This window comes from Copadichromis virginalis, linkage group LG16 (assembly GCF_057382275.1).
Source record: "Copadichromis virginalis isolate Kocher_CV1m ecotype Utaka linkage group LG16, C_Virginalis_male_GT1.1, whole genome shotgun sequence".
Lineage (NCBI taxonomy): Eukaryota > Metazoa > Chordata > Actinopteri > Cichliformes > Cichlidae > Copadichromis > Copadichromis virginalis.
The window spans coordinates 39,867,867-39,884,295 of record NC_140633.1 but is presented as its reverse complement, the minus strand read 5'-3'; the positions used below and the strand labels follow the sequence as shown (position 1 = coordinate 39,884,295).

Genomic DNA, 16,429 nt, shown 5'->3' with positions numbered 1-16,429 from the left:
CCAGCTCCCCAAACAGGTGCACCTCCACGTGGCATATCAATGTCTGCTTTCTAGGATTAGGACGGAGCCGATGCTGTATTTGTGCATTCTGCAGCTATGATGAGATCCTTGTTGGATTCTGGGAATGAGCACCTGTGAAAAAGTAAAAAGCACGGGGGCAGCGAATAAAGGCAGGAGCCTCACAGCTGGAGAATCAATGAGCAGCGTATCGGCCAAAACTACAGCAGCGTCAGGACACGGCTGGTTTCTTTCAGATCCTCTTGCACTTGAAGGAGTGTAAAATCTGGAGGCTTAATTTAAAATAATGCTCTGAACATAATTCTGTAAAAAATTAATTTATAATAAATACAAAAAAAAGTAGCGTTGCAGTGTTTGACTCTGGCAACGGCTTAAAGGCTTCAACGTTGTTTTTGTACGACAAATCTTGCACAAACATTTGCCAGAAATAGATCCTGTTGACCTTTGATGATTCCTGACTTCCTGCAACGCCATCAGCAGGGTTCCAGTCGTGACTTTAGAGATAATAAATGAAATATTTTTTACAGGATAAATCAGCATAATAACATTGGTGATCTTTTGTGCCATCAATGCATCTTTTTATTTCCAAGTTCCTGCAAAACTGAAACAGTCCCAAAAATATAAAAATGTCAGTAATCAGATTCCAGGCGACAATTTTGCTCCCCTCCAAACAAATTATTAGCATGTATAAATGCAGACTTTACTTCCATGGACGGGGCTGACGGTGTGATGCAACAGCAGGATTTTAATTATTTTATAATATCAAAGCTCGGGAGGAAACTTGCCAGCAGCGCTTCTTCATCACGGGTATACACGCTACACTAAAATAGGACTCGTGGGAGAGGACGCTTCAATTTTGTAGTGCTGATAAAAATTCTAGCTGATAAACAAACCATACCATCCATCAAACTCAGAAAAGCTTTTTAGAGAGAAGAAGAAAAGGCTGTCCATCAAGTTAAAATGCTTATCCAATAGCAAGAGAGGCAAGGATGCAGAGGGACGGAGTGCCAAACCAGGGCATATTCTATAAACACTGCTCCTCACGCTGCGCTGCTATCTAACACCTCCCTGATTTCTTTTGTTTTCACTCCATTGCTCTGGGCTGACAGACCTCTCTCAGGCTGTACCTATTTCTCACCAATTAGAGTCAGGAATAAGGCTCCGAGAGTCCATCTATCCAGCAGCCTGCAAAACCAGCTCCCTCGTGGGGCAGCGGACTCGAGACCACTATCCATCTATATCTACAGAATAAGGTTCATATGTGTATGCGAGTCATGTGTGATTACAGCACAACCACTTAAGAGCCAGCCTGACTTGGAGCACATCACAGGGAGTGCAGTGTATTCACTGTAACACAAACGAGAACAAAGAGCTGCAGCCAGCCGACTCTCCCTGCCTTTAAAAAACCAGCTAATTATTTTGATGAGAGGTTTACGGTCGTAAACAGAGGTGCTGGATAAGCGTGGATTATAAAGCAGAAATCCCCAACGTGACAACAGCGTGAATGAATTACACGTTAGGTCAAAGGTTCATTTTGTCTCGGCCTTACGAGGTCTGTCGTGACAGCTTGACGTGATCGCAGACGATTGTTTCTACTGCCAAACAGCCAAAAACAGGACGGGTATACATCGAAAAATTAGCTTTGACTGGTCACAAATACTGGAGCTTTGCTGTTCCCTGGCGAGACCGGGTTGCTGATAATTGGTTCACCGGCTGGTACAGCTGGGCCATGCAGTGTGTGTTTGTTCTGCACGCTGACACAGGAAACTCCCGAGAAATAATAAATTCTCCAACATCGTGATCACTGAGACTGTCAGCCGCACGCTCTAAATGTTACAGTTTTCACTGAGAGCAGTGTGGGAATATGTTTTCTTCCACTGGTGCTGCGCTTTTTCGTTGATCTTCAGAGACAAAAATCCTGTAATGAAAGTCCTGTTGGGGCCTGTTCTTCTGTGGGATGTGAAATCAGTGAATACAAATGAATGTCTAGACAGTAGCATCACCAGTTATTCACCAAATTACACACAGAGAAAATGGCTCAGCTGAAGGACAGGAAATCATTTAAATCCCTTTATTGTAGCCCTCTTATACTCCTCCTGATAAATCTCTTGTTATCAGCACTGAAATGTAATTTTTTGTCCTCTCTCTGATATTTTTTTCCTCTGAAAAATGACACGCGGTGATAAATGAGACTTGCGTGGTGGCTTTCTGAGAAGGTATGCACTCACCCCATGAGAGGATCCAGAGCTATGCCTTTAGGATTGAGCAGGTCTAGCTGTAGGACGGTAACGCACGTGTCCCCGCCGCTGTCACAGACAAAGATCTTGTCAGTGACGCGGTCAACAAAATAAAAGTTTCCTGTCAGCCAGTCAATCGCCATCTGCTCCACATCTGCAGCGGGAAAGAAGAAGACGCGTTAGATCCTCGTGTAGAACAGATGCCATGTAAATAAAATAAGGTTTCCGTGGCAACCAAAGAGACAAAAATAATGATGAAACAGAAGCAGCGGGTGGCCTGGTTATCTCGACTTTTAGTCTTTAGTCACAGATGTGAGCTGATGAGGTTTGTGGGGCTTTGCGGAGAGTTTGATGCTTTAAACTCGAAGCACGAGTTCTTTCTTTGCACGTTTGTAAAGTATCTGAAGTTATGAAGCTTTGTTTGCAAGGACACATTTAGAGGGGGACGACTTTTCCTTACAGAGGGTCTGTCGCCACTCATGTCCAATGACCCTGCAGAAATATTACTGCAGCAACCCTGCAGTATTTGCATTAAAGACGTTTTCTCCACGTCCGAGCTGAGATCAAACTGACAGCAATGTTGTTGTTAAGATTCTGTGAACAGTTTCCTGACGGCAAAGGCAAACTCTGCTACTCATGATGAATAAACTAAATCTTTATTTGTGCAGTTGTTCCAGTGCCCTTTTAAAAGATACCATGGCCATTAATAATTCTGATTAGCTTGCAGGTTTCTATGAGACTTTAACAAATGAAAGTCGAGCACATTTGTTATGAAATGGGCTATAATTCATGGGAATCTTTACTAGAGCAGAAAAAGGTAGCACTTCTGAAGCAGCGCAGCGAGCGCAGCGAGCGCAGCGAGCGCAGCGAGCGCAGCGAGCGCAGCGAGCGCAGCGAGCGCAGCGAGCGCAGCGAGTGCAGCTCGCAGGCCTGAATGGCGATTGCAGGATAAAGATGAATTCCAAAACTGCTGAGGCTAACCTGTCGTAAGCCTCGGTGATAATGAGGAGATAGAGCGAGACAGCTCGCAGGTAAGAGAGAGAGGGAGAGAGCAAAGTACAATGAGAAAACAAAGAAGCGTGAGCCTGTGTGCGTGAGCCCCGGATGATGCTCGCCACAGGCAGGAATACCTTTTATTCGTGTGGTTAGACGGCTGTTTATCAGAAAAATGAACAAAAGAAGGACCTGATATAAACATACGCTGCAAACTTTGTTGAGTTCGTATTTCCTGTTCCCGTGTGAATCCACGCAGGCTCCTTGTCACAGCACAGCGGAGCTGCCCAGAGGACTCTGAAGACAGCACCCAGCACACACTTTCCTGGTTCTGCTGGAAATCCAGAGCCAGCGTCCCATTTGTCCTCAAGGACCTGAGCGGCTGAAGGCCGCTTCCATTTAGATGGGTGACGACGATGCGATCTGAGCCACCGATGAGAAGCGCTGGCCGGCTGTCGCCAGGATCTGAAATAAACATACATAAATCTTATCGTGGGATGACTCAGCAAAGCTATTCTGCTAGCTCAGTAAAGTTTCCCTTAAAAACAGCGTGATATGCAAAATATATGAGCGGAAAGACCATCGGAAAGTTTACTGTCTAACTGTTCAGTGTTAACCCAACCAAGGCAAACATGCACAATATTTCTAATTCCACCACTGCACAAACAAACAGCAGGAAACACTTTCAGGACAGATTTCTTGAAGCTCAAATAACAGGAAACGCAGATATGACATGTGAGTGTTCACCAGCACACACTCCCGCCTGGACTCGTGGAACGAGATCTGCGGTGGTGGAACTGAAATAAGCCTCTTTATGGGCTTAATTGAGCGTGCACAGTCTCTGACATCAGGTTCACCCCCTGAAAGGGCCCTTATTTATCCCAATCTTCAGCACAAGTTCAAGTCAAGGGCTGCCCTCCTAATATAGGTAATAAATCAGAATGTCCACTCAAATAACTGCTGGTGCGTGACGCAGGGACAAGCGTTTTTCTCCCACACTGGGGGGTAGATGAGACTTTGACCATGCGAGGCTACAAACATGTATCATGGGAAAAGATAAATATCAAAGTTATTATAAGGAATTAGAATCGTTTTATTTCAAACATGAAACAAGAGAAAAGAAAAGTTTTCATGAATATAATGTCTGCACAATGTTTATGCTGGAAAAGCAGCAGGATGACGTTCACACTTTGTCTGTTCAAATTCCATTATTTACAAATCAATATTCAGAATTCAACAGTATATAATCCATACATGTTTAACTATATACAAGTCTGCACTCATATACAACGCACGCAGCTGAAGCTCATAAACCAAAACAACAAACTACATTTTGACATAAACTAGGTGTCAGGTTACAGGATGTAGGAGCCAAAGGATGAACTCAAACAGGCAGCTTTATTACGCCGTAGTAAAAACATCCAAAAGCAGAAAACTAGAAACTAAGGACGAGAACAAAGACACTAGGAAACTAGAAACTGGGTGCAAGGATAACAAGGACCACAGAGGAAACACACAGCACATGGAAGTGGGCGAAGGAAAACACAGGGCTTAAATATACAAGGAAGTAATGAGGGAAACAGGAAGGAAACACAGCTGGACTAATCACACATAATGAGACAAGAGGAAGCAAAACTAGATGCACTGACATAGGACACAGACTTTCAAAGTAAAACAGGAAACACGAGACAATCACAAAGATGCAGACACTGAGACAGAGACACGACTGAGTGGGAAGATGAAGGGAACAAGGAGACGAAACGAGGAACACCAGAAAGGAAAAGTAAGAGAAACCAAAATCCAAGGACTAAAAATGTAACACAAGCAGAACCAAAACCCACGAATAACAATAATGAGAGAATGTAACTAAAACACACACAGCACTGTGACACCAGGCGCCCTGTGGATGTTTTCTTTAACTTAATGACGAGGTAAAGCCAATCCTGACACAGGCGGCGGTGTCCAATCACAGCTCATGTTCACACAACATTGAGGTTAAACAACCAAACATATCCGATACACCAGGGTTACATCTGACACAACCACGTGACACTAAATGTCTTTAACAGGTTCAACTATCATCTACAGAAAGTACTGATAACTGTATTTTGCATATATTAAATAAAGATGTTTTCAACATCATATTTGCACTTCAAACATTTGTAATCGAGTAGAAACGAAGAGCATACGGGTGTCGTCACATTTATGTTAGGAGAAAGTAAAACTCACTGAAGTCAGAGTCAAAGCAGAGATTAAACCGAGATTAAATCCCTAAAAAGAAAAATGTGCGCTTCAGAGTCCCGACTTCAATCTTACACTCGCTGCGTTAATATGTTTTTCATACCCTGCTGCTCCTCATCTCCTGGCCTCTGAGAGCTCTATCAGGAATTTATATTCATGAGCTTTTACAACTAATGGTAACCCCATAGTTATCCTTGTACCACTATTGCTCTCTGCTAAATTAATATTAATGCATGTGAGCATTGGGTTCAGTTAAGTTTATGGGTAATCATATTCAGTTTATTCTTGGTAGGACACCAGTCACCATGATTAAAAGCTGCACCAGCGGCGTCTCCCCAACAAGACGTGTTGGGCCTCCAGCTATTTTCAACCCATATGCGCCAAAGTGGCAACAACCCTAAAAAACACGGGCACGGACGTGTAAACTACACAACTCAGGACTATTTACACACCGCACTCACCAAAACACAATAACTCTTTGATTTGTCTAATTTCTACAATAAGTAGCTTGCTTTCCTCACTGGGGCAGATTTGTTAGCAGCATCGGGCATTAACATAAATCACGGTGATGTCAGGTATTGTCTCTGCACAAAATACTCCAGACTGCGCCCACTTAAAATCTCATGCTCATTAATTTGATCATTATCCTGGGTTGACCACATCCAGCCGTCCCCGTGTGGTGATGGATGTGGTCATCGCTCAGTCCCATTAATCTTGCGCTACCAGTTCTTGTGAAAAGCGAGGAGACGATAAGCCGGGATTCCACGTCTGAACGAGACAGAACGCATACGCTGTGCTAATTATGATGCAAGCGTGCCACTCACCTTGTTTGGCTTTGCACGATATCCTGTTGGGCTGCAGGATGTACCCTTCTGTGCAGCTGCATCTGTATGACCCGTAGGTGTTGGTGCAGGTTTGGCTGCATGCTCCATACATGGCACATTCATCATGATCTTATGGAAAACAGGAAGAGAGTCATTTGTAACAAATTAGGTGCTCAAACATGACCCAAATACATAAAGTATACTTAATGCGGCCTCACTCTGGCACCTCAGGTATAATTACTTTTATAAGCAATGCGCTGCGCTGTAACAGCGCTTTCTCACTCTGGCACCTCAGGTATAATTACTTTTATAAGCAATGCGCTGCGCTGTAACGGCGCTTTCTCATGCCTCCCCCAGCAGAATCAAACTCCAGCAGCACTCCCACTTTGTGAAACTTTTCCTTTCCATAATTATGCAATTCTATGCACAAGTTATGTGCAGAATTCAAATAATTCAGTGCAACTGTAGCAAAATCATGTCCTGTGCCCCACACCATGAAGAACATAAAAAAAGCACGAAGTATTTGTATACATGTGTAAGGATGTGTGTGTGTCTGTGCTGTGCATGAGGCCCAGATGGTTCTCATATAGGCAGCAGCTCCTGCTTATTCAAATGAAAGAAGTGTGGCCGAGGGCAAAAGGAGAGACTTGCACAGAGAGGAGGGAGGAAAAGGGGGGAGCGCTCCATGGCAGGAGGCCCCACCAGCGGTGCAGGATCCTACCTCTGCAGCTCGTCCCGTCCTCCCCAACCTCAAAGCCGTCAGCGCAGAAACAGAAGGTGCCGTTTCTAGTCATGACGCAGCCATAGCGGCACCGGAGCTCGTGGCAGGCTGACAGCAGCTCTGCAGGGGGGACAGGAAGAAAGGAGCAGAGAAGAAAGGCCATAAATGAGTAGGTGGAATAGGAACTTACTTCTTTGATTATTCAAGCTGCCCATCACAAGTTTGCTTCGATCATTCACTCAATGAATGTAAATGACAGAAATTACAGACGCTCCAATGTAAATGTTAGCTACGGTATCTCTACAGGAAGGAACGAGCTGAAACAAATGTCACTGTGTTGATTATTAAATGTCAAACAACACGGGCCGGAGGAGACTGAAGACATCAGCCTTTAAATAACATTAAACTGCATGTTTCATAAGTCCGATATAAACGATCAGACTTATGAAACGAAAACATATTGACAAACTTTGTATTGTTAACTCGTCAAGTGACAAACGGGCTGGTAACGGTGCTCAGGAAGCCAACGCTGTCGTGTTGTGATGGGTTATGATGCTCTGGATGGGAGAAAAATGGCTAATTATGGCGTGATGAACATTCAGCAGAATAAAAACGAATAAATGGCACAGTGGGAAGAATAACCCTCAAAACAAAGCTTTAATAGGGCAAAGACAGATATGTCACTGCTGAACATTAATTAATGTCAACTTACAGCCCCAAAGATAAAGGACTGTATTGATTGTGCTCCGGCTTTCCTGCGCTAACCATTTCAAGACATTATGAAATGCTGCTGCAGACCGATTCATTTCGTGACAGGCTGCATTCACATTCAGTAGCATCGTGGGAACACAATGACAGTCGGAGCTCGAGTTATCATTACTTTCTAAATGATGGTCTTTGGGGGGGTTTTGTTGTAATTTTGTTATTTTTAAGATCTTGATGAGTTACCAGGAGTTGGTTTTTCTTGCCGGGGAGAGGGAGGTCTGGGCCTCTCTGCTGCCCCCGCGACCCGGCCTCGGATAAAGCGGATGAAGATGGATGGATGGTTTTTCTTGCTAGCTCAGTGACCAATTTCACAACGCTGATTTCAAACAGTGGAGATAAATATCACCAAAACAAGCAGATGATCTTTGAATATGACATTATCATTGTCAGTAACATATGCAACACATGCTGAACCTGTAAGTCTTCAATGGTTGAATTGATTTTAATGAGGTCATAATAAAACGTCTCAGTGTTAAACTCGACTTCGGTGAGCAAAGAATAATTTTACTGACATTAAAATCTCAGAAATGGCTGCTGTGGTCCCACAGCGCTGAGCTTTCTCTGTCTTTGCTTCATAAAGCCTCGAAAAGTTTGACTGACAGGCAGCAGAACTTAAAATGACTGAATTTTTATTTGGGGGCAAACAAAGCGAGCAAATACAGAAGTATTAAAATGGTGAATGCTCAGTGACCTTTGGACCTCCTCCCAGGCTCATGGTGGTGAAAGACTTCTGGGATAATAAATAAACAGCTGCATTATGAATCCAAAGAAAACAAAACATCTAAAGTTGCTTTTACGTGCTTAAAGGACGTGCGTTTGACATTAGTCGTATTTTCAGGACTCGACACACCAGAAGAGTGCAAGAATTCTAATTTGTGTTGTACAGTTATTTCATTTTTAACCTTAATTTATATTTTATTCCTTCCTAGTTAAATTTACCCTTTTTAATTTTTCATATTTATTTCCTATCTTATTCATAGCCTTTTTCTTTTTTGTTTTCTTTAGGTCACGAGCAGTTGTCCAAGCATTTCACTGCATATCGTACTGTGTATGACTGTGTACGTGACAAATAAAATTTGAATTTGAATTTTGAATTTGAGTCAGTAAAGCAGTATTTTGCTGCACCACAAACGCATTAATTGAAAACTGCCAAGTGAAGTTTAGCACAAAACACACTGAGTGCCGATCAGACTCGACACTCAATGAAACTAAACCGTGAGTCCAAGCACTCGACTCCAGATAAGGACGAAAGCTGAGAACTGATGCAGTGCAGCAGCAGTGTAGATTCTGAAAGACATCTAATTTTTCACAGGTGGTTTAATAAAGCTTAATGCCACAGAAGAACTGAGTGCAGTCTGGGGCTGTTGAACCTCGTCCTCCTCCAAAGCGCTGCAGACGTTTCCATTCCACCAAAATAGAGAAAGGCCAGGACGCCGGGTGTTACTGCGCTGAGAGAAGATGTCAAAACCCCATCGAGGTCCTGACAGGACCAACAGGTCTGAAACAACCACTGCAAGAAACTCTACGTATATGATAAAGGTGCTGTGGTTTCATTAGCAGGACGTCTTTATACATGTGACCTGTGCTGGCTGAGAACGTTTGCAGGAGAAGGAACGACTGTGTTCATAAAGACTGTTTACATGGTTTTACAGGTTTACAGTGCACTGACTGCTGCCTTAGCCAACACTGCTAAAAATATTGATGAAGAGCTGATGTATTTTAATTAAAGGATAGCTTTCGCATCCTGCAAAACAATCAACTTTTACTGATATAATCTAATTACTTTATTTAAACCAGGCTTTAAATTTGTTTAGATAAAATACTCATTCAACATTTTATAAATGATAAGCTATCTCATGAAAGAAGTACATTTGTGATGGAATCATTTTATCAGAGGCTACATTCAAAGTTCAGGTAGTCGAATAATTTCACAGGACCTCTTGTGTTTCAGCTGTTTTGGGGTTATACAGAGGTTATATATTATCCCTTTGTGCTGGGCATGAAGGGATCAAATATAAAGCAACACCACTGGCAAAACACAGAAAGGTAAAGCTGCACAATAAAACATCAAACAGCCCATACAAAAGGCACAGGTTGAAAATAACCAGAATTACAATCTCATAGAAAAAGCCACAGGCCAGTAAAATGTGCCTGCTTGGATAAATCCACTGTCACTGTATCCTATCTCACCGATCCATTAGCATTTGAATGGCTTCAACTGCCACTTCAAGCTGCCATTCACTCTGAATACACTACGTCACTGGACGCCTGATGACTCTGATCATCAGAGATTTTCCTGAGTGTGCAACACGTGCTGTACGCGCAGCAATGAACAAGTTCACTGATTCTATTCAAGCTCTACTTAGATTCAAACGATATATCTCGTTTTGTGTGTAAGGCACCATTTCACTTAATTAAAAGGAACAAAAGCAAAAGTTTACTGAATACTGTGTGGATCCCACGCAGCCTGTGCATTATTCATCACACGGTGTGGAACTAGCACACTTCCCTGTTGCAAAGCAGTGTGCAAAACGAGTACACGGCAGACTTAAGATTTTCAACGCTAATCCTTATATCGTCTCAAAGACACCATGTGATCAGCTTCCCCTCGTGGCAGATACAGAGTGCTGTGGGGACTGTGTACGTGCCACCGAGCCTCCTAGCTGCCTTTCACACACCTAGAGCTGTGTGCTGAACATCAGTAAATAGTACAGTGAATGTAGTAGCCTTGATGTGGTGGTCATCCACTGTGCAGCGTGCCTTAAAATATGTGAGAAAGGCTGCTTTGGTTCTGCTCTCCAAAGTATCGTCTTTACAAAAATTGGCATTAACTGGAATGTAAAACACACTGCTCATCACTCTCACAGCCACCTGGCAAAGATGCACGAGCGGGACACGAGCGGCCTCAAATGAACAAAGCATGAATAATTTGTTATGACTTTACCTTAAAAGAAATTATGCTCACATGAGCAAAACTACTTGTGAGTTTGTCCACTTCGTTTCAGCTCTTTGGAAAAACATTAGTGCTTCATAATTACTAAAATATATAAATGTAAAACATGTCAACTGTCATCATTCTGAAGCACAACAGCAAGCCTGGTCTAATTTGCAGTAATCAGATGTACGAACACAATGATTCTAGCAATTGCACAAAATTAATTCCATCTGTTTTCACATCATGCTTCACTTAAAAACACTGTTTGCATCCCAGAGGAGGCTCAGTCTGTTTAGTTTGTTATGATCCTCTCAGATTCAGGATTTTTTGAACTTTTTCATAATTTGCAACGCTGAGGTGTATTTGGTGGAACGAGCAAATCACGGTCCAGGTTTAAATGGATTGTTTTAAAATAATTGAAAAGCTGATTCCACTTGTACGTCCGCTCATCAGTCCAACACAAAGGCATGCCTCCGCCCGCTCCGCTAGCCCAGCAGAAGTTTCTCACAGCCTCCACTCTCCAACACACAGATGGCAGAGTATGAATGGTGAGTGTGGCACTGTTCCTTTGCCAATACTGTCAACAAGTCTGACCACGGGCACGAGAAGACTTACCCGAGGCTGAAAGTCAGAACGCCCCATCTGGCATAATTACGGCCTCCCTTTAGGGATCGCGGTGGCCTTTCCCCGAAACGTCTTTGCAGTGAGGGCCTGTATGTAACGCAGGACCAAATGTAGACACGTCTAACGCAAAAGGTAAAAGCGTAGTTGGCTCAAGGACCTTTTCGTGATTTTCTAAGCTTAAATTAGGATCTTCGCCTGTTACTCGTCTGTCGCTGTGGTTGGTATCCTCTAGGTGGCAAGAGTGACAAGATTGATTCCACAGCAGTGAAATTGGGTCATATATTCTCTCAGGTTCAAACATTCAAGAAGCGTGCAGGGGAAATAACATTTGTGCAAGATGTGCCGTGACTGCAGTGACACGATTTATTGACAAGTCTTTAGAAAGTTATCTGGGAAGCTTAAGTGTGTCAGCTTTGATGTGACGTGGAGTTGTCCGGGTGGCGCAGAAGGTGGAATTTTCCCTAGAAATTGAGAGATAAATGCACTTACACTGTAGCTGCTTGGTTGTTTTATCCAAATGTAATCCTGCATCTCAAACTAGGGCTCAAATGTGACAGTAAACGTCGTTAATCCCTCAAAGCACAATTTGCTGAGAGATTTGGGAACTGGTGCGCAGCCAGGCTTCTGACATGCCCTTAAATATTGGAGGAAACGTCTCGGGTGTGGGTGTCAAAATCTTCTAGCAAACAATGAAATTTTAATTCTAAACACTCCTGAGGAAGATTATCTGCTGTAATAGTATTTGATGACACCAGATTGTTTCCTCGCATTAGAGGGAGCAATGATATGACTGACAATATCTCGCCAGGCTGTAGAATAACAAAGTGAGACGCATGAAATATTGATTGCAGATATCTGCAGTTGTTTACATATTGTGTTGTGGGCCTGACAGTCGCTTGTAACTAAAAAAATACCCCAAAAAGAAACCTGACATGGGACTTGAGATTCCTTGAAGCCTCCAAATCATCAAATGCACGTATCTTTAGCAGATGTTTGGAGAGAAAATTACCAGCTCATATTTTCTGGTAAAGTGAGTACAGCATGGCAGGGTAACACTGAAAGGACTGCCGTAGCACAGCAGAGAGGAAAGTGATCACTTTGACTACTTACTGCAAATGTTCCATCCATTAGAGGGGCAAAAATTTAATAAATATGCTAATATGTTACAGTCTATGAGGCTGGATGGCAGGACATTTCCAACCTACTGAGAAACGCTGAAAATATGGAGCCGTGTTGGTGGCGAGTCGTTTTGGAACAAGAGCATCACTTATCACAGACTCCTTCACCCTGGAGAAAAGTGTTTGTTTGTTTGTTTGGGTTGTTGTAATGAAAAGTTAATCAAGTGAGATAATTGAACGTTGTTCAGAAACAGAGGGTGGGAGGAGAGATCATGTTTGACACTGTTTATTCTTTAAAAAAGCTTCATCACCAGAAAATATAGGAAAAAAATGGATGCAAATATTTTCAGGATTAGTCCAAGATGCTGATCTCAGTAACAGATTTGAAATGCTCGAGAAAAGAGACAAAGAGGAGAGACGATACGCACGTTTCTTTCTTCTGCTTTCAGCCAGTGTAAGTCTGAAAGCAACATTAACTCAATAACTCACATCGGTGCGCAGAGGGCAAACGCATCGCCTTTGACAAGTTGTGCTATGACACAGAAATCATCGCTGCATAAAAGTGCAGATTACCCTTACGTAGCAGAAATAGATTTATATATTTGGGAATCAAATGCATTAAAGAGCTTGTCAGAGCGCCGGGAGAGGCATCCGCACCTCGTCACTGTAACGCTCAGAGGATGATTCCTGCCGACGGACACAGACTGAGACGGGCACAGGTTCACTCACAGTCCAATCAAATCTGCACTCCACTGAAAGCAATTTGTAACAATGTTTATTAGTTATTACAAATTTAAATCATTTGACGTCATTTGTTTCCACAGACCAGAGCCCATATATCTCTGCCACATGCCTCATTTTCAGACAGAAGCAGGGATGTAAGGCCTGAACCTTAAAGTCTGGGTGCAGCCTGACCCTGAAATCATTCAAACTTCACCTGAAACCGAAGAAGCAAGGAGCCCAGGTCTGATTTAAACAAAGGATGAGAGGATTGGCAGTCAGTGAGGACGTAGAGCATAGGCGTCAAACTCTGGCCCGTGGGCCAAATTTGGTCCGCAGCCTAATTACATTTGGCCCACGAAGCCATACCAAACGACTATCAGAGCTGGCCTACTGGTATTATACAGCTAATATATAAATTGTTTAGTATTAAGCTTTGCTTGTTCCATATTCAGTTTTTCAGCAAAATGTGTTTGAGTCCATAAGAAAAGATTCATTCTTATATCTGGAGCAATAAATATATTTCAATAAATATTAACGTCAGCCCGCGACTTTGTTCCAGATTTGAATTTTGGCCCACTGTGTATTTGAGTTTGACACCCCTGATGTAGAGGGTTCAGTCTGCATTTAGATATTATCATATTAATAATAATTTGAAGGCTAATTTAAGTCTATAAAAATATTCTCAGCGTGGATAATAAAAGTGTTAGTTGTGGTTCTAACATTTCAAAGGTCTTATTTATAGGTGTCACTTATCTGGAAATAGTAATAAAAACATATTTTGCTTGTCTAAGTAACAGAGAGACTGCAGAGGCATTCAATCCCAAGAACGTTGTTCTGTCTCTTAATTAACTGCATGAGCTGATATCCTCGTGCAACCAACTAGTATATATGTAGCACATCTGTATTTTTGTGTGTATAGCAATACAAACATCTGCATACTTCACTTATTTGTACATAATCTGTACATAACTAGTCCCACCTTTTACATTATCTTTATCTGTACATAATCTGCTCCTATTGCACTTCTGATTAGATGCAAACTGTATTTCGTTGCCCTGTATTTATACATGTGTAATAACAATAAAGTTATTAAAGCTGTGCACAAAATGCACATTTGCAAAGGGGTAAAATGGCACAGCACAGCACACAAAGTTAAACGAAGCAAACTGTAAAAGTAAATATTATTTGATCCTATTTTCTGACACAAATAATGGATGGTACATCCTGGCAACCTCATGACTCACCATGGGAACTAGTGGGTGTCAGCTGTATCCATTACTTTTAATTGGCCCTTGGAAACAGTGTAATCTGTGTTATATACAGCGCTTTTGTATATGCCTGTGATTTCTACATTTGCAGCATGTTTCAAATGTACTTTTGAGTTTCTGTGCTTGACTTGTGTTTCTGTATTTCAAGTTTTTTCCCATCTGCATCACATTTGATGGAGTTTTCTATGTTTGCCCCTTATAGCTGTATTTGGTCGTGCTTTCTCCATTTGATTGGATCCTCTCGAGCTGCAGTGTGTTGAGCACTCCAGGAAGAAATTGAGAGAAATCACTTCACCGCTATCTTTTATCCCCAACATCTCTTGAGCTGCTGGACCTCACGACTGCCTCCCCAAACCTCCTAAAAATCAAACTCATCAGTCTGTTGCTCTTTTAGCAACACACATAACCCAAATCATGTATCTGTCTTTGCCAAACATCAAACACAAGTGAGCGGCTTTTTTGTTGTTCTGTGAAACATTCTTTGGTGAGCAAAAATAGCACAGGACCCAGCATGCACCGAGCACAGTAGCCAGACATGAAATGATTGAAATAATAATCACCAGCTTAACCCTCAGCCTACCACAGACTACAGTTTTTAAAATATCTCCCATGTATTCATTACAATGGTTTATACGTTTAATAAACCTTTTGTAAAGACTGCTTATTGTTGTTTTTAAGACAGTATTTTGGCTTTCTGGATGATCTCAGTCAAACATTAAGTCTAACTATAAACTGTCAGTAACAGGCAGGCTGTCAGTCGTTCAGTTCAATAAAGATTTATTTATATAGCACCAAATCATAACAGCAGCCGCACAGGTGCTTTATATTGTAAGGTAAGGACCTTACAATAATTCAGAGAAACGCCAACATTCATATGACCCCCTATGAGCAAGCACTTTGGCGACAGTGGGAAGGAAAAACTCCCTTTTAACAGGAAGAAACCTCCAGCAGAACCAGGCTGAGGGAGGGGCGGGGCATTAGCCAAGGCCAATTAGGGGTCATGGCAGACGATCAGATTATTCAGGTAATCTGAATACATTTTCTTATAACCTCTCGGTCTCGCCGCAGTTTTATTGAAGTTTTTTGACAAAAGCAGAATCTAAGGATGGTAAAAAATTAAAAACTCGCTATAACAATTTTTATTTTAATGCAGATGACATAAATAACATGATACTAACACAATATTTTCTTTCTCGATAGACTGTAACCTGTCCAGGTTGTACCCCACCTTTCACCACCGAGGCAACCGCCACATATGATCACGCCCACTCAAGACGTTGTGTGAGATTCCACCGGAGGCGCCGTCTGAAGCCTCGCAGCAGCTCTTTGGTTAAAATAGCACCCAGTCTACTTTTTATGGAACCTGCATCACCTTCCACACAGCAGGTGAGGAGAGAAGGAAGAACGACGCAGGAAACGTATAGAGAAGCTTCAGAACTTTCAAAATAAAAGATTCTGGAACACTCCTGGCTTATCTGTGCGAGAGATGTGACGTTAAAGATACACACCCAGTGTGTTAGCCATCGGGGACGGGTTCATTTTTCATGGGAGAAGTTACAATAATGCATTAAGCTTAATGTTATTCTGTTGTCTTGAATGATGCAGCAGTTTATACATAAGCCTCGCTGAAACAGAAGGATTAAAATCTGCATATTTTAACAAATGCAGATTCATATAGAGATAATTACACAATATAAATATTGTACTACACATTACACATTATGAATGACACATGAGACAGATGACACAGAACGCTGATCTTTCCCTAAGAGAACATAGGCTTAGCACAAAGGAGAGAAATTGAGACCCGGCAAACTTTCCTAGTGGGGGCAAAGCTGAGAATCGGAGCCCACAGAAGGATGATATGGAAGAGTGAGAAGCAGCACTGTGTGCCAGCAGTGGGGGAAATGATTGAAGAAGCTCTTTCACTGGCAATGAGAGATTCAGCACATGCATGGCAGA

General features: G+C 42.3%; 1 protein-coding gene across 1 annotated transcript in view; it reads right to left on the bottom strand.

The window, feature by feature from the left end:
- lrp1bb (low density lipoprotein receptor-related protein 1Bb) overlaps positions 1-16,429 on the bottom strand; it is a 201,462-nt gene that overhangs the window by 142,519 nt on the left and 42,514 nt on the right. The window contains exons 4-7 of the mRNA XM_085435115.1: positions 7,035-7,154; positions 6,314-6,442; positions 3,456-3,713; positions 2,247-2,409 (exon numbers count right to left, since the gene is read on the bottom strand). Coding sequence (XP_085291241.1) covers positions 2,247-2,409; positions 3,456-3,713; positions 6,314-6,442; positions 7,035-7,154 — 670 coding nt within the window. The remainder of the gene's footprint in view (positions 1-2,246; positions 2,410-3,455; positions 3,714-6,313; positions 6,443-7,034; positions 7,155-16,429) is intronic.